At 37.6% G+C, this 27381-nt stretch overlaps 1 protein-coding gene across 1 annotated transcript in view; it reads left to right on the top strand.

The window, feature by feature from the left end:
• The first annotated feature begins 5845 nt into the window (after positions 1-5845).
• Positions 5846-27381, top strand: part of LOC134541558 (farnesyl pyrophosphate synthase-like) — a 31256-nt gene continuing 9720 nt past the window's right edge. The window contains exons 1-3 of the mRNA XM_063385071.1: positions 5846-5911; positions 6661-6738; positions 21514-21651. Coding sequence (XP_063241141.1) covers positions 5846-5911; positions 6661-6738; positions 21514-21651 — 282 coding nt within the window. The remainder of the gene's footprint in view (positions 5912-6660; positions 6739-21513; positions 21652-27381) is intronic.

Raw genomic sequence — 27381 nt, 5'->3', positions numbered from 1 at the left:
AAATCGCACACAACCGCTGTGTAGGGGAGCCGACCGCGCGAGTGAGCCATGCGGCACTTTATTTTGTGACATTGACTCCCCTCCCGCACTGCAGTGACGCTTAGGTCAAATGCTGCTGCCTAGCGAGTCGAGCGGGGTGTGGGCGGGGCGCGGGAGCAGAGGCAGGCGGTGGTGGGAACGCGAGCATCAAGAGAGACAAAACAACGACGGACAGTTGCTAGTTACGGAATTACAAAGATAGGGTCAATCCATATGAAGTGGTCCAAAAAAAATTTATTGGAAGCTTCCATCAATTTTAAAAAAATTGATATTTTGAGCCTTGTTAACATTATGTATTGACAATTTTAAACTGACACAGTTAATTTTTTATTCTCATTAGTTTGATTATGGCAGCCATTTTTTTGTCATGGGGCGCGACAATTTTATAACCAATATTACAAGGGTTCAGCTACATTGCTATATCTTGGCTCTGGTAGGCCATATCATGATGAAACAAAATCTGAGGGGTTAAGCACATTTTAAGCTACAATTCTGATGACAAACCATTTTTTTAAAATCAATCAATCTTGCCAACTTTAAAGGTTGAACTTGTGCCTTTAGAATTGCAAAAATTTGCATTTTCATAAATTTTTTTAAGTTTTTAAGAGTGAATGGCAGTATCTGTTGGGCTTCAAAATATTTATGGATGTGCTTATGTAATAGTAGAGTAAATACAAAATATTTGGAGTGTGAGACTTCAATACTTTTTTTTTTTACAATTTTGTAAAAACCAGTTTTTTCAGATTTTTGCTTACTTTACGGCTTAATATCTCTGGTGGGCAGTTATCTAAAAATCTTAAATTTACACACAATTAAGTACTCCATGGTACATAACTCCTGCATAAATTTAGACTTTGAGATTCAACTGGTTCGGAAGTTACAGCCTTGCCAAACTCGTAATTTTTTTTATTTATTTGCATAAATAAAAGCAACCCTAGTAATTTTATATACGTTCTTAATTATTTTATATATATGCTGTAAGTGCTTGTACTAAGTCATAAAAAGTATTACACTAAAGTTTGTTGCCAAAACACATGTATACTATGCAATAAAAATATTAATTATAACAGTCATTCCTATATCACATTTTTAAACAGACAAATGATTTACGATTTTAATTTGTACCTTATTTCTTATGTTTGTTAAACAGCATTGAAATTTCTTCAGATAATGATGCTGAAATGTTGTGTGAACGTCCAGTTGCTGTGGATAGCTCTGATGGACTGAGCTTCCTCAACACATTCTTAAGCGGCACCCACACTCTGTCTGCACATGACATCTTAAATGATGTTCTAGGTCCAGCTGGGTTGTAAAATTTTACGTAAATATCATTGTTCACAAAATTAACTTCTTCAATGACTCCTAGCCACCACTGTTCGTCATACACACAGGCGATAATGTCATTGTTCCGAAGATTCATGGGGATGGACTTGGTTGAAACTGGAAGATCCTCATACTCTTCTGATTTGGACGTTGCATAGCATCTCATTATAATCTCGGTGAGAGGAACAAAGCGGTGAAATTTTCGTGTTCCAGGGAGCCGTTGGCAGTTGTTGAACCTAGGTTTCAACTCTTCTTGTCGAGCGGTAATTTCCTCTTCTTTAACATATATATATTTGATACCTTTAATAGTCTGTGTACAGTACATATACTTATCTTCAGGGGAAAGAATGTGATCCTTGACTGTTCTTTGAAGACTTGCCTTTGTTACTTCCCTTTTTGTTGTTCCTCCAACACCATCACATGCATTTTTTCCATGTGATGTTGCGAAGAAATTCCACTCAGCACTAAGACCGAAATCATTCTTGTGGTGACAGACATTAATTAAATTTTTCTTATTTTTGTACTGACTTGATGATCCATCTGAGAAGTAAATTATATGTTGAACCGAAGGAACAGTGTCTTTTAAGTGTTTCATAAGATGAGATTGAAATGTATGCACTGTTGTTGTGTTATGGTCCAAATGATCACTGATTACACAAACACATTGGGTTAGAAGTTTATCGTTTTCTTTGTAATAATACACAAAAGGATGAACAGTTGCTTGGCGATTTACCCAGTGGTAGCTCTGAATCTCGTCTTGGATAACAAATGTAAAGTTTTCTGCGAAGTCTGCAAGAACAATGCACTCTGTTTCGTTAAGTTTCTCCTTCTTCTCTCTCAAATGCTGACTTTGAATCTTTGATATAAAATGATGAGTTTTAAGTGAATCAAGTTTTTCAATAAGGGACAGAAAGAATTCTTCTTTTGGCTGAATAACAGTTATCATTTCAGCTATATCTGTTGTGGTCCATTGTTGAAAAATTATGTTGTCTGGGATGGCATCACTTTCTTCAAATTCATCAAACAGAGATACTAGGGCTTCACTTCCTGGACATTTAACACATTTGCCCATCATACACTCGTAACTACTCATATCACAAACGAGTATAGCAAGTAGGTCTTTGTAATCTTTCATAAGCTTTGCACCATCAACCATTAGCTTAACATTCTGATGATAAGTACAAACACAAACATTGTGTGTTCCCGATGATCCGGCTGTGACACACCACTTAGGTCTGAGTTCAATGAATTTTGATCTTCCAATTCTACAGTCTGGATGTTTAGATTTAAATTCCACAAACAATTCATTCAAATTGCAAAGCACCAGCCTCTTCTGCTTTTGACATTTCATGTTATTTATTTTTACAGATAAACAGTCTTTTTTTCCGGGACAAAGACGACTGTATTCATCACTTTCATAGAATTCACGGACTGTAGTAACCACCTCTGATTGAATGCCAAAACCCTTTTTCTTTCCCAACTCTGGTAGAATGCCCTGATCTTTCACTAGGTCTCTTGTCAGTTTTACCAAACGATCAGATACATTGAACTCTTGAGTTATTCTTAGTCGACTCCATGAATTTGGAAGTAAACTAATTATTTTCACTTTCATTTCTTTTCCTGCAACAGCACATTTATCCTTCAGTTTCTTGATTAATTCGTCAAACTCTTCTACAGACTCTTCACTTGCTTCTCTGTTTTCCATCACTTCATCAAAAGATTCCTCAAGATTTCTTTTCAAAACATTTGAAACTTTACTGATCTTGTCAGCTATTGCTTGTGGTCTTTTATCTAAACCCAATTTTCTTATTTTAGATGCTGGCGAAACCCCTAATTGAGTACATACATTGTCTACTTTTCCCAACTTTTCAATCTCTGTAATAAAGTCTGAATCACATGTGTCCCCTGTTCCATCATTTGCTGTCACAAATATTTTTTTGTAGCATGTAGGACACAAGGACTTACCAGGGACAAGCAGTAAATTGTAGTTTGTTTTTTTATACATGTGTTCAGGAAGTATTTCCCTAAGTCCTTTTGTGATTGCCTTTTTATGTATTTGTAAAGGATCACTGCAATACCGGCCAAATATATGGTGATATTTAATAAGATACTTAATCTCATGGTACTTACATACAGACTTAACATCACTAGAAACTCTGGTAAATATTAGCTGTTGATGTTCTAAACTAAACACACAGATTTTCTTCAATTCCTGTTGCACTGAACCATAAACACATTTGTGGCATTGTTCATTTGTTAAATGTCCTATTGAACACTCTTTCTCCATACCGAAAAACAAAAAACCTTCATGGAAACACAAACCACCTTTCCTATACCAGAGCTGCTGGCAGACTAACAGGATGGAACAAATACCAGACCATACTAGAGCAAGTCCGTGCCTGTTAAGACCTGCACACTCCAAACAGTGGTAAACATCTCAGGCATATTTTTTTAATGTTCTTAGTCGGAGAACTCTTTTCAATTGCATAGTAAATGCCAATTTTAGGGTATTAAGATTTTTAAAAATATAATTAGAATTTATTATAGTTTCATTGTTGCAAAAAAAAATGCAATTTTACACAAGTAAAAGCAAGGCTGTAACTACCGAACCAGTTGAATCTCAAAGTCTAAATTTTTACAGGAGTTATGTACCATGGAGTACTTAATTGTGTGTAAATTTAAGATTTTTAGATAACTGCCCACCAGAGATATTAAGCCGTAAAGTAAGCAAAAATCTGAAAAAACTGGTTTTTACAAAATTGTAAAAAAAAAAGTATTGAAGTCTCACACTCCAAATAATTTGTATTTACTCTACTATTACATAAGCACATCCATAAATATTTTGAAGCCCAACAGATACTGCCTTCACTCTTAAAAACTTAAAAAAATTTATGAAAATGCAAATTTTTGCAATTCTAAGGCACAAGTTCAACCTTTAAAGTTGGCAAGATTGAGTGATGTTAAAAAAATGGTTTGTCATCAGAATTGTAGCTTAAAATGTGCTTAACCCCTCAGATTTTGTTTCATCATGATATGGCCTACCAGAGCCAAGATATAGCAATGTAGCTGAACCCTTGTAAATGTAAAAATTGTCGCACCCCATGACAAAAAAATGGCTGCCATAATCAAACTAGTGAGAATAAAAATTTAACTGTGTCAGTTTTAAACTGTCAATACATAATGTTAACAAGGCTCAAATTATGAATTTTTTTAAAAATAGTCGAGCAACCAGAGCTGGACCACTTGATATGGACTGACCCGATAGAAAAATTAAAATATGTTGCTTAAATAATGTGGTTAGTAAATAATGCGGTAAAAAGTAGCCTATATTCATCAGGGATAATGTCGGCTTCTAATGGAAAAAGAATTTTTCAAATCGGTCCAGTAGTTTCGGAGCCTATTCAATACAAAAAAACAAACAAATCTTTCCTCTTTATAATATTTGTATAGATTATACACAACATTAAATTATTGTTTGAGTCACTGAGTGCACAATCACAACAATGGCTAACTTTATTTATCCAATAATGCAAAATCATAAAAAGTTTATCAACAAAATGTGTTACTCATAAAATATTTACGTATCTGAGAGTCTCGATGTAACCACTACATGAATTCGTGCGGTACTTAAAACATGCCGGCCCTTGCCTGCACCACAGTCCCTCGAGTAGCGAGTCCCCACTCGCTGCTTCTCGCAGAAGTAGTGGTGTGCTGTAACTTGTGCTGCGCCTGGGCTGTCCGCGGGCGAGTTCAGCAACGAGTAGATCTGCAGTCTCGATCCCGCTGAGAAAGTCTTCCCGTGCTTAATATCCCAGCATCTCCCGTTGTTACATTGCATGAGGTCGAGCTTCTACGCAAACGTAAACATAAGCACATGCTTTTCAAACACCAGTTACATTCGTAACAACTTTATCACACACCCATGCTCATGTACAGCGAAGCGTACAAGAAATCCATAGAGTGTAACTTCTGTGCACTCGTATTCTTCTTGGGATGTGTTCCTTGTAAGACCGTAAACACAGTATGTATGTGTAACTTGGAAATTCACATAAAGGACCTTATTTCTATTAATGTCCTCATGTGCTGAGTCGAGTGCAACATAGCGACTTTCATCATACGTAAACGTAACACCTTTTACGTACGTATCTTAACGTTTGGCTACAGTTTCTCCTGAAAATATCAAAGTCCACAATCCAGGGTGATAGCCGCCTAATGCCTCCAACCACCAACAACTCTATGACATCAGCCACTATCAGAAGTACATACTTCGTCAAAGTCCTTACGTAATAGCGTAGATGTAAAATTCCAAGTTGTACTCTCTCACCACAAAAGTTAAAGTCCAAAGTGGACTTGGAATAATTTCAAACACTTCCTTCAGAGATCCCTTTTGAATGTTTTCTATCATCTACAGGACTCAGCGAAATATTCTATTACCAAACTTAACTTAGTTTGTGACGGTCACGCCAATCCTTAAGTTCCAGCGATGACGGGCAGCATGACGTATGGCAAGTTTGAGCATTGGAGCGGCATCAGCACGATCTTCCGGTGGGCAACTGCCGGTGGTCTTCGAAATCAAGCCCTTACATACTCGTCTTGAGCAGCTATCGAGACAACCTAGAATATTCTCCTATAAACGTCTGATTGCTGGCTACAATGGCGGACTTCCGATGAAGTAATATTCGTTGTTGATATTAGAGACTGGTTTTTGTACTGACACTTTTTCTTTTGTGCGTGCCGGGTTGCCTACACCACATGCTTCAGGCTTCCGGTGCGCTGAGGGTTGCCCATACCATAGGCTTTGGCATCGCTAAAGATGGCACTAGCAACACAGTAGCGAACACATCCAAGAATGTTAAAAGGGGGTGGGGGGTCACTTCACACCATAACTAATAATAATTCCTATCCTGGCTCAGCTTCATTCAACTGGAATTTATCTTAAGTATTAAATTGTGTCTTACCACAACATTTTAACTTTCTTTCAATCCCCGATATTTACAGTTGAAATTGCATTATTGCATTATTGCATTATTGCAACACACATACAATTATATGCATTGTTGTAGATTTAAAAATATAGTTGGCTAATATTTGATCTCTTTTCTGAGCTGTATAATAGTTGGTGAAAGCTTAATGCACCTCAAAAGTTAAGACAAGATTGTTTTATCTATACAACTACCCATATTTGTGAGCTAAAGAGAAAAATATTGATGATCAATGTGGGTTCAGGTAGGGTTTAAGAAGTAAAAATATCTGTTCCTTCGTGATACAACTATGTTTTTGCCCTTGTTTGTATTCCAGGCTGGCTACAAGGACCCAGAGATGTTTCGGCAAGCCCAGACTATTCTACTTGAGATGGGTCACTTCTTCCAAGTGCAGGTGGGTGCCTTCATTTAAGGTTCTTGAGTTAAGGTATTACAGTATTATTTTGCAATGCCACAAGGTTTTTGGAAACTATTTGGTTGAAATTGAATAGGTTGTTTGGCACACTGAGACAAGACTATTGCTGAGAAACGTGTGTCCGAAGTTTGACCTTAACACGCTGGCATGTAGGTTGGCGGGTATAAGGGCAAATCTTTGAAGTCTTTTAAAATAATAATAGTGGTGGATGTTGTTGTTGTTGTTGTTGTTGTTGTTGTTGTTGTTGTTGTTGTTGTTGTTGTTATTATTATTATAAGGACATAACAGTTGCACAAGAGATTTCAAACCACTTTTTAAGTCTTCCTTGACTTGGAGACTTGTCGACACCGTGCCTCACGACGACGGGTGCACTCAGGGTGGAGCACGCTGCCCACTCGATGATGCACCAGATCATAGTCAAAAAAATAATATGTTTGTTAATGGTTCAGCTGCTAAAGAAGATTTTAAGCTTTCTGGTGTATGATTTATTTTTGAACTTTTTAATCAACGTTATTGTTTTTTTCTGGAATTTTTAATATTCAAGCTTTAGTCAAAAACTATTAAGAATTCAGTGGTAAAACGTTCGTAGATAAATCTTCAGACGGGAGAGATATGATTAAAACCATAATTTTATCTGTAATCATTATTAATTTTATGTATTTACAATTTTAATTTTAGTAAATGAGCTGTTAACGGAATAATGGGATATTAATTTGCGAGTTTTATTGCATTCACGTTTCAATTATAATTCAAACATGTTACTTAGTTTATTACAATCAGAACTAAGATACTAAACTACTTACTAAAGTTTTAGCAGTGTGTAATCTTGATTACAAAAAATTACCAAGCATGCTGGACAGTAGCAACTCCTTTAAACAGTTTTCTGAACCTTTTCAACGCATATTCTCTCTCCACTTTCGCTCTGTGCCAGCCTTTGTTGACACGAACGGTAGATGAAAGAAAAGGGGCTTCGAGTGGCACTGGCAGGGGGGTGGTGATTCCCCAAGGGCCGGACACCAGGAGGTACCCGGTTAAGTGTTGAAATTTTTTTTAATGCTTGGGTTTACCCTGATAGGATGAAATATCACAAGTCTATTGTAATATAATTCTTAGGAAACCTTAAAAGTCATGCAATACGTGCAGATCATGTTAAATACAATTATAGCTTCGTAATGTTTACAGTCTTCATTTATTTTTATTTTTTGCATTATGGGGTTAAAAAGCTGTACACTCCTCGTGGGAGGGGGACTGACAAAATTATTTGTACCCAAACCTTAGTGTCTCTTAACGGCCCTGCATGAGAATAAAAATATTTAGTAAACAAAACAACGTGTTTGAAACTGGTTTGTCATGTCTTGTACTTAGCATAGTAATTCAATTAGTTTTTTATGCAAATTAAGAGATATTCCCAGAAATAAGAAACATAGAGGAAACTGCAACAGTGATGCACTTGAGTAGGGAGAGCGAGGGGTTAATAGACATACCTAGGACAAAGGGGGTGCGGGAGGGATCATGAGACGGCCGCCATCTTGATTCTGCCGAGGTGGGCGTGGCAGCAGGTGGTCGGGCCACGTGGCGAGGGGGGCGTGGCACTTGTTGTGTGCTGGTGACATCACAGGTGGTAATCTGGGTTCATTTTTCTGAAGCTGGTGTGGTGTGCTGGTGTTATTTATTTTATTTATTTATTTATAAATTGTGACATGCACACCAACACTCTGAGGAGAGATTACAGGGGTGTGCACGATACAAAAAAAAACACACACACACACACACACAATACACAACAGACAAAGGACACAAAACAAAACAAACAAAAAAATAATAATAAACAAAAAATATTAATAAATTCAAAAATACAGAAAATTAGTGGATTAAGAATACACAGTTAATTGAATTGGCTGCAAGTGCTACTAAAATAATTTACTAATTGGCTAAGCTTGTTACTATTGGGTCTAAACTATTATAGTTGCTTATTAATCTAAAAATAATATCATTTTTTCTCTTGATTGTACAGAAAGTAGACTTAAGTCGACTATGATACTGGGGGACTCTTAAACCAGTATTATCTAAGATGTATTTACAATTGATTTTAGAAGAATAACAATTGGAAATAAAAAGATGGTCAAGAAGGGCACGCCGATCAAAAAGTGATGTTAATTTAGGAGGGGGAAATGATTTTTGAGTAATAAGTTTAATACATTTGTTTTGAATATTTTCAATTTTATCAATATCAGATGAATTAATGTTGTTCCATATTACTGAACAATATTCTAGTTTTGACCTAATAAGTGCTAAGAAAAGAGAAATAATGGAATCTGAATTAGTGGCATGGTAAGTAATATATTTAATTAGGGCAAGTGTTCTTAGAGAACTAGAAATTAAAAAATCTACATGTTGATGAAAAAATAATTTAGAATCAAGAATAATTCCAAGATCTTTTAAAGCAATCGTTTTTGGAATTAAATTCTCTAATTTGTACTCATAGTTTATAGGAAAATATTTCCTGGTAAAGGAAATTATTTTTGTTTTATCATGATTAAGACGGACAAAATTTGATTTGCACCAAAGATTAACTGCCTTGATGTCGGATTGCAATAAAATGCAATCATTGACTGAAATGATTTTTCTACAGATTTTAAGATCATCTGCAAACAGAACACCAGTAGAGTGGGACAAGGCATGTGTGATATCATCGATATATAGATTAAAAAGTAAAGGAGATAAAGTACCGCCCTGAGGAACACCAGAACAGGCATTGTGAAGAGTTGAATTACAGTTGTTAATAGAGACAAAGAAACTTCTGTTGCTGAGGTAACTCGAAAACCAATTAACAAAGTTGTCAGATAAACCAAAATTGGATAGTTTAAGAAGTAGAAGTGGATGACTAACAGAATCAAAAGCTTTGGCTAGATCAAAGTAACAGGCATCAACCTGGCCCCTGTTAGTGACTTCATAGTAGATAGGATTGAGGAAGGTAATTAAATTTGTAGCAGTAGACATTCCAATTCGAAAGCCATGTTGATTTACAGAGAGTCTATTTTTTAAGGGAAAATTGATAATTTTGAATATAATTTTTTCAAAGATTTTAGAAAAGCCATTTAATAGAGATATAGGTCGATAGTTTGATACCTTTAATTTAGAACCACTTTTGTGAATCGGGATAACTTTGGCAATTTTCCATACATCAGGAAATACTTGAGTTTTTAAACTCATGTTAAATAAGTGAGTTAAAAGAGGAACTAAAAGATGAGAACAGCCTTTCAATATGAAATTTGGTATCCCATCGGGACCCATTGACATAGATGTTTTTAAAGTTTTGATGCCCCAAAGTACTAGACTTTCAGATATTATAGGAGCAGAAATTGTGTCATGTGATACAGATGAACAGGAAACATTGTTTGTGTGAGTAGGTGGCACATAAACACTAGAAAAATAATCCGCAAGCATATTTGAAAGTAATTTAGGATCATTGGAAACACTACCGTTAACTTCAAGAGCTAGATGATCATAATATCCATGTTTCATTATTTTTACAAAGCGCCAGAATTTCTTCGGGTTATTTTTGATATTATTATTAATTGCTCTTAACCAATTGATTTTATCACGTTTGATTAAGTGCTTGGCCTGTTTACGAAAAAATGAAAATTTAGAGAAATACAATGAATTACAGTTTCTTTTATAAAGTTTGTGAAAATGCTTCTTGGACTTCAGAGCTTGAATTAGATCTTTTGAAAACCAGGTTGGGTAGGAGGAAACCTTTCTTGTAAAAGTAGGAATGAAGGTGTTCATATTTGTGCATATACAAGAATTAAGTTCATCAACAAGATTATTAACATCAGATGATTTAAAGAAATTAGACCAATCATGACATCTGATACCATTATAAAGACCAGCATAATCACCATTTTTGAACGATTTAAAATTGACAGAAGAATTGGTCACATGAGAGAGACTATCAAATGTTAATTTTATATTTAAGGCTGGGTGATATAGGTCTTCCTTAACAAGAGCTTCATCGGCCTTAGTTATTAAACACTGAGAAACATTGCTGAAACAAAGGTCTAGAAGATTTTTGGATGATTGAGTTTTATTGTATTGTGTTAAACTAAGACTAGAAATAAAGTTAATCAGGTATTGTGCCTTGTTTTTAATATGCGTGTGTAAAATCTGGGTAGCTTGTTTGTTGGTCCAGTCAACTCCAGGTACATTAAAGTCACCCAAAATCAAAATGTCGTCTTGATAGACTGTGAGTTTATCTTCTAAGAACTGAAGATAAGAAAGGTAAGTGATAGGGGATGTTTGAGGGGGAAAGTAAATATTGCCTAGAATAAAAAATTTTGTTGGGGTTAAATAAATTTTTAGCCAAAGAGCTTCAATTCCAGGATAATTGAAATTATGTAAAGATTGAACAGATGAAAAGTTGGATTTGTTCACTGCTATAAGTACACCACCACCACGTTCTTTCAATGTCAGTAATTCGTTTCTATCACTTCTATAAATGTGATATTGGTCAGTAAAATAGTGAGAGTTAATACTAAAATTGTTGAACCAAGTTTCTGTAAGACAGATAATATCTTTTTGACAACTGATACAATTATCAAAAAATTCAATAGATTTAGTTCTAAGACCTCTAACGTTTTGATAAAAAACTTCACGGTCAATGGAGATACAAGACATGGACGACACTTATGATGCTCCTCCCGGCACCTGGAAAGAGGTCGAAGCAGTCACAGGTTTGGGACTGGCCCTACCTGTAACACCGGAATTTTCAGACGTAGACTCATTGCCAGCAATTTGTTCAGGATGTAATTTCCCGTAGAATGGGCTAATTAGGCAACCACTCGGCCAAAACACTATGTTGTTAATTCGAGTGAAATCGTCTTCCAGAACCGAAATGTGAAAGGAGGCATATGTGTTAAATTTTGTTTTTAGTTTAGCTACTTTAACATGTGATAGATTGAGTTCACTGGAGATATAGTCCACTATTTCATGCTCCTGAACGGTCGGATCAAAACGGGTAACAAACAAGGCTTTTGTTTTTTTTAAAACAGGTTTACCAACTGTTTTGAGGGTACTAATGTTTCTTATGCAGATTTGCATAGTCGTTCTTTTGCGATCCTGTTCCCGGTTGGGTGCAGAGGAAACGTTGATTGCGGGTTTTCGTGCACGTTGCACCACAGTAAATCCGTCTTCGTCAGCTTGTTGGATGGTGTTGTTTACACTCGCGACACCGCGTTCTTCCCGCTGTGTCGAATGTAGGTCAGGAGACGGACTACCGTTACTCGAGACAACAGACGTTGCAACATGTTCACTCTTCTTGCCGCTGGAGGGTTTCTTAACAACTTGACTGTAGGATTTAACATTGTCGTTTTTAATTTTCTTGATAAATAGGAGCTCTTGTTTTATTTCAGCTATTTCTTGTTTTATTTCAGCCGTTTCAGTGCGTGAGTCAATGAGCAGGGTTTTGAGTACTGCGTTTTCACTCCTTAATTCGTCCACCTTATCGCAAAGAGACTTCACCGTATTAACAAGTTCATCCATGTTAGAAATTTGCAACTTCGCTATTTTAAACGTCGGCTGTTCCTGATGTTCATTAGTTGTAGATGGTGTTTTTTTCGTAGGAGACCTAAACATTTTTAAGGAATCCACTTGATCTATTTCACCAATTGAAACATCGCAAAAGGGTAACGGAAACCCCAGAAAATCAGATTGATCACAAAGCGAAGAATTAATGATGGTAAATCACCGGGGTAATGACAGACGTCAACAACAAGCACATTAAGATAGCGGAGCGCGCACGAAACACGTCTGTCGCCTTTTAAATCCCGGCCGTTGTTATCACGAATAAATATCTTTTTATTGCTCCGAACCCGGGGACGCAAATTGGTAGTCAGTGACGCTAGCCACTAGACCAGAGCATCTGTTGAGGGAGCAAGAATTGAATACGGAATACATGCTTTTAGTTGGTGGCGGGGCAAATTCAAACATCAGAGGCGCACCAAGTTTAAACTTATTGAATACTAGTTGCTAGCGGCATATTTAAAAATTATACAGTCGTCTGCAGTAGGCCATCATATTTTTTAATAGTACTTGGTGCCAACTTTGAAAAAAAAATTACTGTGGCTGCTGTAGACTGCCATCTTTATTACTGGTAGCATACTTAAAAAAATATATAATTGTCTGTTTGGGGGTTGTCATCTTTAAATTGGAATGTGTTGCATATTTTAAAAAAATACATAATCATCTGCTTGGGAGTTTCCAACTTTTTTTTTGTGGAATGTGTCACCAATGATGATAAGAAAATAAATATGGCTGCTAGGAACCACTATTTTTATTTATAGTGTTAGTTTGTGTGTTGTAATACTAAATACATCATCTTGGACTGACATATTTGTTGTCTACCACTATAACAAAGCTATAGGTATATTATTTTATTTATAAGTATGCTTATTATTTTATTATAATGCTAGTGGGGGTAAATTTAAATTCCTTTTATGGTACTAGTTGTTTCACTATCCCCTATTTTTGTGTGTTGTAATGTCATACCCCAACCAACTTGAATTCTGCAGTTAGGAAAATATGTTTATAACATAGCTTTAGGCATACCATCATCATGCTAGTAATAATTGCCTTCTACTTACATCATAGTGCTAGCTTATTACCAAATTTGTGTTTTTACTGTGTTGTGGAATGCCTTTATACCTGTAGAATTAGAAAAAATAAATGGTCTTCTTTCTTTTATACCTCTTAATAAAGTAATATTTGTATAAAGTGTTTGCTTCTAATTCCTAATTATTTGTTAAATAGGCATACATTGTTCAGTATGTTATAGGTATACGTTATTCAGTATTAAATATATGAATTGTTCATCTTGTGGTTAGTAATAATAATAAAAATAATAAAATTATGTGTTAAGTATAAAGTAATTTTTATTAAATAATAATTATTTACTTGTTCAGAAAAAAACTAATATGTATAGCTTAATATTGAAGGTATCTTGTGTTATGTAGGCATATATAGTGTCAACTGCGCAACATCCATACCAGCATCTCTACAGCTATAGTCATAATGTTTTCATGATTCCACCAAGTAAACTTCTCTGTCTGCCAATGTGTGGGGACACAGACAGGCAGCGGAAGCGCATGTCATTAGGGGGGCTGGCTCTCACGGGCCCGCTGGTCGACTGTTACGATCACGTTATGAAAGGCAGCACCCTCGGGGGTGACCGACACACACAGACAACTAAGGGAATAATTATGATATGAAAGACTGCACCCTCGAGGGGGTGGCTATCTCATGGTTGCGTCAGCCACGCATTCCTCCGGCCCGCCGCAGGGCGCAACTAACTAAGGCAGGGTTTATTTTGAAACCACTGAACAATTTAATCTTCCACGTCACTTTGTTTCACCCAAGTTTTTTATATTTTCAGGGAAACTGACCCAGTTATCAAGAACATGCGTCAGAAGTCTCTTATGTATTTTATTAATCAAATAAGTGTCTGGATAATGTGTTAATTGCGGGGTGGAGGAGGGGACACCTACTGACATTTACGGAGGATATAGACGAGGCCGCCCCCTTCTCACAACCTCCGCTGCCCTGAACGAGTTGGAGGTGGTGGCGGGCCCTCGGGGACGTGTTCCTGGGACGGCCCCCCATCACAGACGAGACCCAGGGCTGTTGATTCGCCTCCTCCCCCCAAGGCGTTCCTGCTCTGCCGTTGGCCAGGGTTCTGAAACAAAACAAATATATGTGCAAAATTCCGTTTTAGACAAATTTTTTAAAAGGCTATTTATTTGTTTCCAGGGCAAGTGAATAGGGTGCTATGTAAGGTATAATTGGCTAGATGGTGAAAGGCTATTCAGGCGCACGTAATATTAAAAATTGTGGGGGAAAATATTTACAAGTATTACTTAGGAGCTTCATGTAACATTTATTAACTAGGGCTTCCTCTACGACGTAGACCCGAGGAAGACACAAAAATCTGTTTAAAACATCAAAAAAAGTATATTACTTGTTAGCTTGTTAGTGAAAGCAGCTACACTTAATATTTCACACAGAGATTTTTTTTTAAACAAAGTTTGAAAATTACTTTTAGCTGTTTAGTGAAAGCAGCTGCTTGTAAGGGTATAAAATATTTGTAAGATGGGAGAGGCTCAGTGGAAGTTTTTTTAAACATACATGTGAAGCTCAAGTAACTACATAGTTACGTTGGCTTCGAACTCCGCCAGCTCTGTTAGGGCGACGCACAGGTATCGGGGGCTGCAAAACAGATGCGGTCATTGAAGAGAAGTCACCCTAAGCTTGCGGGCTTTCATAACGTAATCGGCTTACCTGCCTGTCGGTGTGGCGGGAAGTGTGTTCCTACACATTGAAAGAGAGAGAAGTTTGGTTGGTGGAATCATGAAGACGTTTTGGGATGCAGATAAAACATTGACTATAGCTGCAGAGATGCTAGTATGGATGTTATGCAGTTGATACTATATATGCCTACATAACACAAGATACCTTTAATATTACCTAAGCTATACATGTTTTTTTTTTCTGAACATGTAAATAATTATTATTTAATAAAAATTACTTCATACTTAACAACACATAATTTTATTATTATTTTTATTATTATCACTAACCACAAGTTAAAAATTCATATAGTTAATACTTAATAAGTAATAACGTATACCTATAACATACTGAACAATGTATGCCTGTTTAACAAATAGTTAGGAATTAGAAGCAAACACTTTATACAACTATTACTTTATTAAGAGGTATACCTGTATTCATAATCGCTGCAACAGTCGAAGTATTAACTCTTGGCTATGGTTCTAAGCGCTGCGGAAGGCTTGGGATGTTTCCCATTTACATAAAATGCAGATGTAGTATCTCCTAATGAAGTGAAGACCAATTCAGTGATAGCAAGAAACAAGGGATCAGACAACAATATTTTTCTGTGGACCAACACACAAATTTCTACTGCTTTTACCTGGATCAAATGTATCGCAGAATACCTAAACATTTTTTGCTTTCAGATAATTCAAACATTATCGTACTTTTCAGCATGGCTTTACTTAATTTACATCATGCATATGATGATCATGTCAATAGTGACATGGGATTTCAAGATTTTAAAGATATGTTCTCCTTATATGTATTAGAAAGACAAGCATGGATTTCTTGTTATTGTGAAGAATTTTTGCATACAAAAAGGTAGGTACCCTCACTGTTTTTGATCATTTTATAGTGGTTAATCACTGAGGAATCTATAGCATATCAGAATTCAGAGGTGGACCTCTGAACGTCAGCATGACTCGTGTTTGTCGCGTGATCTTGATGGAAATTGTGATTTAAGCAGAATGCTTTCAAAACAATTGGGCATCCTGAAGGATTCTGAAGACGGCGCGAATAAGCATCATGTCAATAATGTGGATATTGATAACGTGAAGGCATAACAATTATTTTCCATGTAAATGGAACACAAGTTATAGAGCTTGGTGAAATATTAACTTCTACTAGGGATGTACAAAATGGAGTAGCTCATATCTACATAGCATGGAGTCACATGGTAAACAATCATTTGCTCAAGTTAATTAGCATCTATCCGTTCTTGGAGCAATGCTGCAAACTAAACTCACTCATGATAACAGTGTGCTTCGTGATATGTTAATGGCTTCTATGAAAACTATGTTAAATGGTTATTCAATAGAGACTTTGCAGAAAATATGGTCTAGTACTCTTGATATGTCAATGATCATTAACGTGAATGCTTCAGTGATTTGCTCAATCAATGGTTTAAAAACTTTTGTCAACAGATTGATTGCCATTAGTATAGTCACCTCTAACTAAATCTACACCTCCACCTAGGACTGTGAAATCAACACCTCCACAACCAAACCTCCTGTATCTAGACCTTAAATATCACAATCTGCATGTGACGGGGAATATTTTTATAAAAGGCTCTATACTATAAGCTTTCTTTTCAGTCATGTCTGCCAAGTCAAATTCATTAGATTATGTCATACAAATTATGCAACCCAAATATTTATATTGATGAAGCGTGAGCGAATGAAGAGAGGCGTGATTAATGAAGAAATATTCAAGTTCGTTAATTCACATCTTGATAAACTTGGAACGGCTCCCTCCCTCATGCAGCCTTTGGCAAGTAATGTCGACCAAGAGGTTCTGAAACAAGAGTCCTCGGAGCTGCTACTTTAAAAGGGCATTTAGAAATGACTGCCAGTGATGGAACTAAGAGCCCGGACGCTAGCTCTACGAAGCATTGCGTTGTTCCATATGGAGGTGCTAAGTGCAATCGTATTTACAGAACTACATATAGCCTTTGCTCGAGTGATGGGATCTATGACCTCTATAAACGCAATAACACTGGTTTGTAGGGAATACAGAAGTATTTTTTCGCCATAACAATATTGTTATGATAAGCACCCTACAAGGAATCGGAATTCCCTATAACGACTTAGGAACGGTAGCTCAAGTGAGATACAAAATGTGCTAAGGCATGATTTATTTATGAACAGAAACAAAATTATGTATAACATGAAATGGCAAATACTCTGACATATTGACAATATTCTTTGCAGCTCTTGATAACAGCAGAAGCTCACCGAATGAAGTCACCGTGCTGTAAACACAAAATTAACAAACATTATCTATAGAGCTTAATAGTTATAAACAGCACCCTTAAATAAACTTTGTTTTGACCAACGATGTGTGTGCTGCGTGTACACACACTGTCAAAGTATTCTAGAAATTTTATTTCAACAAAAGTCTGGAGACGTACTTAATAAAGAAACTGACATTAAAGCAAATATTTACAATGTTCAAGTTCTCCTTTATAATAACTACTAAAAGTTTACGACACAGCTTGCCTCTCTATACACTTGGAGATTAACCACTATAATTGTACCATTTGCGTTTTGACATTGCGTAAATAAAAGTGGCAAACTTTAACAAGACTTTATGTTACAATCCTTAATCTCATTTACAATATGTAGCTGCGTAAAAATATATATACAGTGTAAACTCTTTATAACGTCACTCGATTTAACGACAAACTCCTTAAAACGTTGAAATTGCTTGACTTTGGTTGGTTTACCTTGTTTTCTATACAATAATACACACTATATAGCATCACGCTCACTCTATTTAACCGACAACAATACGGCATTGTAAATCATTAAGCAGTACTTTATAAGTTGCCGAAGTTGATGAGAACTGCAGCTGTGTAGGTTTTTTTGTTTGCTGTTTTGTTGTTGTATTATCTAGCACGTGTTTACTTCAACTAACGTACCAGAGTTTCTAAGAAATTTTGTCTTTTGTTTTTCTATGATTAACTTGCACATGTTTACCTCAGTCACTATACTTTTGTCAAGTTGTTACACGTTATCATTTTCGCAGTTGCTTACAGACTTTCGAACTGTAAACATGGTGAGTAAACGAAAATCTTTGTGTATTGACGAAAACGTTTTATCAAGCACTAAGCACTTGATGCAGCGAAACTATTTGAAAATTACTTTTTATATAATCAAGGTGATATCTCTAGATATCAGTAAAATACATAAGAAAATACAATTAAAAAATTGGAGCAGCAAAAAACAGACGAAGATAACAAACAGACTAAATGCAATAAGTGTTGTTATTTGTATGAATATTAATGTTTGTGTGTAAAATGTGTACTATATTTGTAAATACATATTATTATAGAATAGTAAAATGATAGCTTTTATTTCTCTCCATTTAACGACCACTCTCTATAACGCCGAAAATTGCTCAGTCCGTTAAGTGTCGTTATATAGAGTTTACACTGTATATACAAAATTTCTGTAGGCAAAAAATTACAAGAGAAATTTTATATTTTTCTCGTATTCATGTATTTACAGGTTATTGAAAACATATACCGTGTTTGCAAGTTATTAGAAACATTAATTCCTCAACCTAAACAATAACTACAATCATAATTACAGTAATATGATACATAAACTTGGAATTTACATTAAAACAACATATCTGACTTGTAATCACTATGTGGCCCCACCGAATAGTGGGGAGACCAACTAGTGGTCGTACTCGCCTTGAGGGTTGGCCCTGGAGACCCGCAGGACTGGTCTCCATGAGGGACTCTCCCGGCTCTTGGAGCCCTGTTCCCCGGCTCAAACGCAGCACGCTGCCTGCAGTTCCCTCGCAGCAGTGGCGGACACTCGGTGACGGTGGTCCTGGTAGCGAGTAGCAGTCGTACAATGCTCCTAAACAGCACTCGTACAACTGGGTGTAATCCCTACACCCTGTTAGCAAAGTGTTCAACAACCACTTGCTCCCTCGCATTCATAGCTTCAACTCATAACTGCTAGCTCGCCAAGCCCAAGTCTGTTATGTCACTCGTAAACTGGATTAAATGAGGGGCGGTGAAGGGTTAAGTCCAATTCCTCTGAACTTATTGTAAGTCACAGTCAGTTTAGTTGGCCACCACTCTCGCCCTAAGTCCTCGCTGTCGGCAATGCATGCCCCTATTCTTCCAGCATTTGCCACGACTATCGCTGAACACTAAGTCCCAAATCTGAATTACCACCTAGCAACGTAAATGTCCGGCCACTTGCAAATAACACAAGTCCAGAGTACAACTACTCTGCGACGTGCATGTATAACTGATACTGTTTTCACCAAGTCCCACTTGTGGGTGATTGCTTCTGTGCGGTGACGGCAGCGGGCGACAGGCTGACTGTGTAGACTCGAGGCCGAGGTGGCATGCTTGTCGTTGTTGCTGGGACTGTCTGCGTGCGGACTGCTCAAGCAGCCCTATTTATACCAAAATCTCGGCTGGCTAAGAACAACATGGCGTATGTCTCGTGCTTTCAGCCACGTCGACACCCCCCCGAATGTGGCAGAGGGACTCCGAAGAAACCTGAACCAAATCTAAGCGCGGGAAAGGCACTTGTGCGGGTAGTATCACAGCCAAGTGTAGGGGCAGGGAGAAACTCGTGTATCACTGAGTACCCGTAACAATATAATCTGTGTCAAAATGGCTTATTCGAGTTGCTATTCTGTTGAGAACCACGTACTTATTCAGAGTCTATCTTAAACAGTATAGCCATATATTCAAGATTATGAATGCTTATTTAAAAAAAATATATTCTAAAAAAAATTGCTATCAAATCATCTCTCATGCAAAATTTGGTATCATTAAGAGACTGCTTCCACATACATATTGGCTCACAGCAACAATGCAGTGGGATGTTACAAAAAAAAACATTGGATTTAGAATGCACAAAGAATTATTTTTACTATGTTGATCCTAATGAAATGATTTGTAGACTAACATTACTAATGACGACACAAGCCGCTAGCCATACTGGACTCAGCAACAAAGTGTTATCAATCCTTGAAGTGTTACAGGAATCAGGATCCTTTGCAAAATAAATTATCCGTGACACATTGTGGAGCTCGTAGAATATTTCCTCATAGAAAAGTGTTGACAGATGGGCTTTATGATGAACTACAGTTTGATCTTGTAGAGATGATTAAAGTACATCCTGACAGCTAGACGTTTATAGCAAATGAGCATGTTCAGTTCCAATTAAACAAATGACAAAAGATTCGGGCCGATTAAAAAATATTTAAAGTGACTCTGGCAGTGAATTTTATAGTAAGACATTTCAAGCCTTAATGCAGAGGTATGCCATTCATTAATAATTACTCTAGCCATAGCAAGGTCAAAGCCACTATTTTTGAACGATTTAATAGGTCGTTGAAGGATTTGCTCTATCGTGAATTTTTAGCTCACAGAACTTGTGTGATATTTCAGGATATGTTTTTTGAATAATTTAATTCACATGTGTTGCTGTAGCGTTTTCTGGCCAGGGCTGCATTCTGGCGATTTCTGTGTTGTGACACTGTTGGAAATATCAGAAGGGGACAATAACAGCTTTTTACTTGAAACATGACGGCCTTGAAAGCCACTACTGATCGTGCGGGACGTCAACATTTTGCCCGTATCCTGGTCAGGGCATGCTCGGGGCAAGCAGAGTTGTTCTACAACCAAAGCATTGAGGACCAGCAAAAGATTTGGTTAGGATGGATTACTTGTGTCTAAAGCACTCATCCTACCTTCGCTCTGAGAAACATGAATATAACACTATAAGAATAACTTATGAGAATAAAAAAATATCATAAATAAAGTGTCGCCTACCTAATTCTACGAACAAGATTATTTTTTACAATATGTTTTCTTACAGCTGGCAGATTACACAGCTGAGAGTTCTTCCACCAATTCAATAATAAATGAGAGAGAGATGGTCTACACAACTCATATTAGTAGTAATGAGAGAATGTAGTTACACTTGCCTACAGTCTTTCTACCTATAAGCATAGGTTATTTACCACAGTATTTAATTTAATTAGAACTATGTATTAAACATAGTATGCCTATAACCAAGAATGCTATACAAATTCAGAAGCTCTAGCTGCACTTGTCTCACTGCTTATGTTGTAATTAATGTGTACCTGCATGTATATATTAGCACATAGGTAAAGTCATGCTTCGGGCATTTGTTTACTATACTATTTTAAGGTGTTGAAATTTTATTTTCCCCATATGTTTGTAGAGGGGTTTGCAACATTAACAAAATGTTACACTGTAAAAATAATATGTATAGTATCTCAAGTAAATGTAATATCTGTTTACAAGAAACGTGAATAGCAAAGGAATGTTCTGATTGTATTCCGTGGTGTGTAAATGTTTTCCAGGATGACTTCCTGGACTGTTTTGGAAACAACGAGACAACTGGCAAGTCTGGAGCGGGAGACATCTCCAACGGCAAATGCACCTGGCTGGCTGTGGTTGCATTGCAGCGAGTTTCATCTGCACAGAGAGCAGTCTTCGAGGTATGCATACGTCTCAGCTCTTAACTATCTGGGAGACTTAATTCTTTCTCTTCATAATGTTTAATTCTCTTGGCATATTAATCAAGCTTTCAAATATTAACAAATATGTCTTTGTCGTCAATAGTGACTAAGAAATGTTGTTTACTTTTAGTTTAGGCTACATTTAATTTTTTTATTTGTAATTCGTAATTTTTTTCCAATTATATACAGGTATTTTCCACTGATGCCAAGTTTTGTATGCTGTTTTATTAATTTTAACAATATATTTTATCATTAACTGTAAACACAAATAGCGTGTGAAATGTTAAGACATTTAGAAGCATTTTAAAAAGGTACGTTGCATCAATACATTATTGATTTAGTCTTACATTTATTTTGAGTAATTTCTATATTCAGCATTACAATACAACTAAAATTTGATAGACTTCTGAGAACTATAGTTTCAGCTTTATTTCTACACCTTCAGTTGGCTAGCACTGTCTTGCTATTTCCATGTCCTTGGCTTGACCAATGTCTAACATTGGGATTCAAAGCTCTCCATATAAGGGAAGGTGCATTTGATCACGTGGAATACGATATCCAAAGTAAGAAGGAACTGAAAGTTCATTATTATGCTTGACAAGAGAGTCACCAGTGAGTGACCAACTGTATTGTTCAGTGCAGTTAACAACAGAAATTCTATGATGACCAGTGTATATTTTTGCCTTCTGAAAACTTGTATAAATGCTACTAAGAATAAATCTAAGAATGTTTGAAAGTCATTTGTCTAGACAAGCTGGAAGCAGCTTAGTTGAAAAACTACTCATCCTGCCTACAAGCTGCATCACTTACGCCGTTATGCTTCTTTTGATCACTGTTTATTTCCTCGCCCTCCACACTCACGTGACAGGAATGGGATCGCGGATGATCCTGCTGTCCTCTAGTCTTCATCCTTGGCAACTAATGCAGTCACAACACTAACATGTATGATGATATGTTATTTGACGCTTAAAACACGGAGAAACTGAATTGATAGAAACCATAGAATATGCTATGGTTAAATGATTCATAAATAAAATCCGTACCAAACCTTTAGCTAGACTTGCTTTTTATTGAGAGAGAAAGAGAGAGAAAAGGAGATTAAGTGAAAAAAGCAATATAAAGAAGAAGAAAGAGACAAAGAGAAGGGAAGATGAAGAGGAGAGAAAGAGAAATGAGATGGAAGAGAAGGAGAAAGGTAAAAAAGAAAGAGAGAAAAATATAAATAAAGCAAGAGAAAGGATAAAGGAAGTGAGTGAACAGTAGTCTCATAGTCTACAACCTCTTACCATAATTTTGGCAGATGCCTACTTTAAGATTTTTATCTAAGCTATACCAAAATTTTCAATAATTATTTCAATTTAGAGAGCATTTATCTTAGCCATTTGTTGAAAGGCTTACTGGATGACTGCTTTCAACCTTTTTTATAAAACATGTGTGTTCAAGATGTTGGTCAAACCACTAAACCACTGGCCATGGAATTATAAGTTGAGGAGGAGGGTTGAGTTATGTGCCTCACTATTATTTTTATGTTATTATATTCAGAAGAAATACTTAATCATAAAGTGATTAAATTTATTGAACCTAATGTTTGACAGACTTAAATTTTTTTAGCTTTGAACATTCTTTGAAAAGATTTTGGAAACATTGAAAAAACTAGGGATGTGCCAAGACTCGACTACTCGAGCCGAGTCAGTTGAGTAGCTAAAGGTCAACTTGACTAGAAAGTCGAGTTCTTTATACTCTAGAGGACAAGACTTGATTTTTTTATAACTTGTTACATATTAGACACACACGCGTAAAATCACATACCATTATTTTTCAAACACTTCTCAACATAATCTCATATTTATATTTGCACAGTTTTCTTTAATGGTTAATTTTACATAATTACATTGCCCTAAAAATGTAAAACATTGCAAAACACTGAAAAGATACCATTTTGGAATGGCCTGCTGTACGTCAGATTTTTTAATTTTTCGAATGTATATTTTTTTTACTACAGCATCAATTGATATTATCGTTGTTCGCCACAAACACAAAAGTGTTATGCCATGCATCTTCATATCTTTGACTACCTAGTAAAAGGGCGGATGTGATTATTTTTTGTCAACATCAAAAGTTATTAGAAATATTTGTCGCATGCCCTTAGCATTTCCGGCATGCTACAACCATTGTTATGCTGCCTAGGCTTTTAGTGTAGTCCCATCGGTGGGGTTGGTGGGAAGGGCCTGATGAACTCTGGTGGCTTGCTTCAACGGAGAACGCCCTGCAGGTGGTCGTCGCCCCTTTCCTTGTTGATGAGGGTGGGGGCGGATGGTAGCATGATGGGCGCCTGGAAGAACACCGATCGAGTGGGGGTCCCTATCGCCTGCCTTCTCTCGGCCGCTGCGCGATCTCGGGCCTTTTCGTAGACCCAAGGGGCTGCGTCTCTTGAGTCTCCCTCCACAGGGATGGGTCGAGGTCTGCAGGGGGGAAGGCAGCACCCACTAGACTGGGCCTGAGAGGGCTTCTTCCCTGTGCCTCTGTAGGAATAAGGCATCGGCGACAATACTCACTGGCGACAGGTCCCTGGTGATTGTTGGCGCTGCTTGTCTGGCTGAGGCTGTGGCGACGCAACCCTGGTAGCTGTTGGCGCTGCGGGTCTGGCTGGAGCAACGCGCTCTAGGACTTGCTCTCCCGAAAGGAAACACTCGAATTGGTATAACTTTGTTTATTCACTGAATAACCAACTAGTAACGGTCCCCCTTTACATTAGTAGGGAAAATAATACTTCACTCCTCTCCTACGGCCTGGAGTAAGGCAGATCCTATCTCTAGTCCTCTTAGATTCTCACTCGGACAGCCGCGATTCCCGTCGTCCGTCACAGCACTCGGGCGGTGGCTTTGGCTCGGCTGCCTCAAAAGGGCACGGTGAGCGAAGGAGGCGCGATGAGCAAGGGCTCGGCTGCCTCGGTGTCTCTAGGACACCGACTGACTCGCTCGGCCCAAGGGCCGGTCTTTTATACCCCCCCTGAGGGCCCAGGCGTGACGTCTGAAGGGCAGGAATTCCGGGAATCGCAGGCCGCTTCCAGGTAGTCCAGCCGGCCTGCGTGCTGTGTGCAGCCGGCCGGCTTGGAGAGAGAGAGAGAGGGGTAGGCGGGGGTGGCGGCCGACGAAAGAGGGGATGGTGCGTGCGCATCCAGCCGGCCTGGCAGGAGAGGGGTAGGTGGGGGTGGCGGCCGACGAAATAGGGGATGGTGCGCGCGCATCCAGCCGAACTGGCAAGAGAGGGGAGGTGGGCGTGGCGGCCGACGAAAGTGGGGATGGTGCGCGCGCATCCAGCCTAGTTACCATGGCAACCCAGACGCGGCGCGGTCGCCTTGGCAACGGGCGACGCGGTTGTGGCCGGACGGTGACCACTGTCACAGCCGGAGGCGGCGGCGCGCACACGTGTTTAGGAAGGAAGGGGCTGACGGCTTCGTGATTATAGATGTGCGCGGCACGTGCATGTCATATTTCACATATAGTTTAATGCCATTTTTAAAAGAAATTTTTGACCTGATGTTAAAAATGCTTATGTATTACCATTTTTAAAGCCAGAACATTTGTTTCTAACCATAAAATGGTTAATTTTCTGTTTGTATATGTTTATTGTTTCATTAAGGTTATACTTTGTGCACATGATTTTCGTATGTCCATTCAGTGAAATTTAAAAAAAATTATACTTCAGAGTTCAGAAGATAGTTTTCTTTTGGAGAAAAATATAACCAAATTCTGTAAAAAATAAAATATTTGAGTGCAAATGTTACTACATTATGCTGCAGCTAGCTAAAGGGAGATAATTCAGAAGAAAAGCCATTATAAACTCAAAATTATGTTTTTACTTCATGATATTGTTTTTGAGTCTTTTAAGAGGGTGTTGTGAAATTTTAATTACGTTAGTTTATCAGTAGTTCACCGTTTAAATGAGTAGTTAAGTTATGTAAATGACGGAGACAAAAAAAGGAGATATAAAAAAAATCACCCAAAAATGATCGAAAATTCCTTGTGGTAGGAATACTTGAAGTTATTTGTTTTCACATAAAAGAAGAAAACTGAGAATAATTTGGTTATTGAACATATGCATTAAGGCAGTTAACATGGGAAATAATTTGACACATATATAAACACTCATTTTTAACACAATCCAATAGTAATTACAAAGCATATGAACATGATGAAAAATATGTGAAGAGCGTCAAGTAAAGTACCCAATAACAAATAGGCCCATAAACAAATATTATAAGGCTGAGTAGCCTTAGGCATTCACAAGTAGCACAAGTACATTAAATGAGCAAAATACAAACAGGAATATCTACATATATATGTGTGCATCAGTATTACTCTTAAGTGTTACACACGTTTAATCATTGATTATACAGTAGTGCAACATTGTTACATTGATTACACGTGAAATTATACAATAATAAGTATGCTAATGAGCCAGGATGATTTAAATGTTGCTTGCATATACATAAATATGAACTGTTAAATCTGGTATGTTTAGTCTGCACGACGGAAAGACTAACATAATTACTAGAACCCTCACTAAGATTCATTATCCATGTTTCATTACAAAATACGTTACTTAAGGAAAATAAGTCCATTTGTATGTGGAAGGCACGTATCGCAACTGGTGCATATCATCCAGAAGCACCAGCGGAGTTCCGCCAGCAGTGCATTTATAAACGGACTCAGAGATGTAGAGGTTCAGTCCAACTCTTCGTTTGGCCGGACACAAGAAGAGCTGCGTGGCCTTGGTCCATGCCCTGGAAATTGAGGCAGCACGCAGTGTTTCAAGGAACACAAGCAACAGGACAAGGAGAGCTGGACTGGAGCCCTACAATGAAGCAAATACCAAAACACTACTAATGAAGTAGATATTCTTATGGCATTGAAGAAGATGCTGAATGACACTCCAGGTATCCAGATCAGAAGAGGCCCACGGTGCTTCATCTGCAATGAACCAGGACACATCCAGTGTGACTGTCCGACATGCAGGAAGACATCGCAGCAGGAAGAGAAACAGGATGATCGACAGGGAAACAAGCAATAGCTAGTATGAGAGGGTGCATACCAGCTCTACAGGAAATGGTAGCCCCTAGGGTTTTTCGTGTATCTGTATTTCGTGGAGACCAAGACAGTTTGTTGCTTAATGGATGAATCAATGGTAGACAGTGTTTACTTAATGTTGACACTGGCATCGGCATCTATAGTTCGCACAGACATTGTAAGTAGGGAAAAGCTATAGGAAACACCTATCTCATACAGACTCAAAACAGACACCGGAGACACTTCACCTGTGCATGGACAGCTGGATTTTGAGGTAAGGATTGGAACTTTGACATTATCACAGACCTTTCTTGGTGCTGATATTACCGATGACGTAATTTTAGGATTGGACATCATGAATTGCCTGGATTCGTTATTGACATGGCAAGACAGGTACAGCGTGTTAAAGATGAAGAGGTGGTATTGTTTACCCCCGACCAATTAGAAGGTCCTGTAATGCAAGTGGTAGTTAGGGAATCTGTTTCAATTTCAGCAAACCATGAACAGATAATAGCAGCTAGGATAATGGGAGACCCTAGGGTCAACATGTGATACCTTATAGAGCCAGATATGAAGTTAAGATTGAAGACACTCCTGGTCGCTTGAAGCATTGCAAGATGCGGCGAGGTTGTACCAGTCA

The sequence above is a fragment of the Bacillus rossius genome (genome assembly GCF_032445375.1).
Source record: "Bacillus rossius redtenbacheri isolate Brsri chromosome 4 unlocalized genomic scaffold, Brsri_v3 Brsri_v3_scf4_1, whole genome shotgun sequence".
Classification (NCBI taxonomy): Eukaryota; Metazoa; Arthropoda; class Insecta; order Phasmatodea; family Bacillidae; genus Bacillus; species Bacillus rossius.
This window is presented reverse-complemented; position numbering and strand designations above follow the sequence as displayed.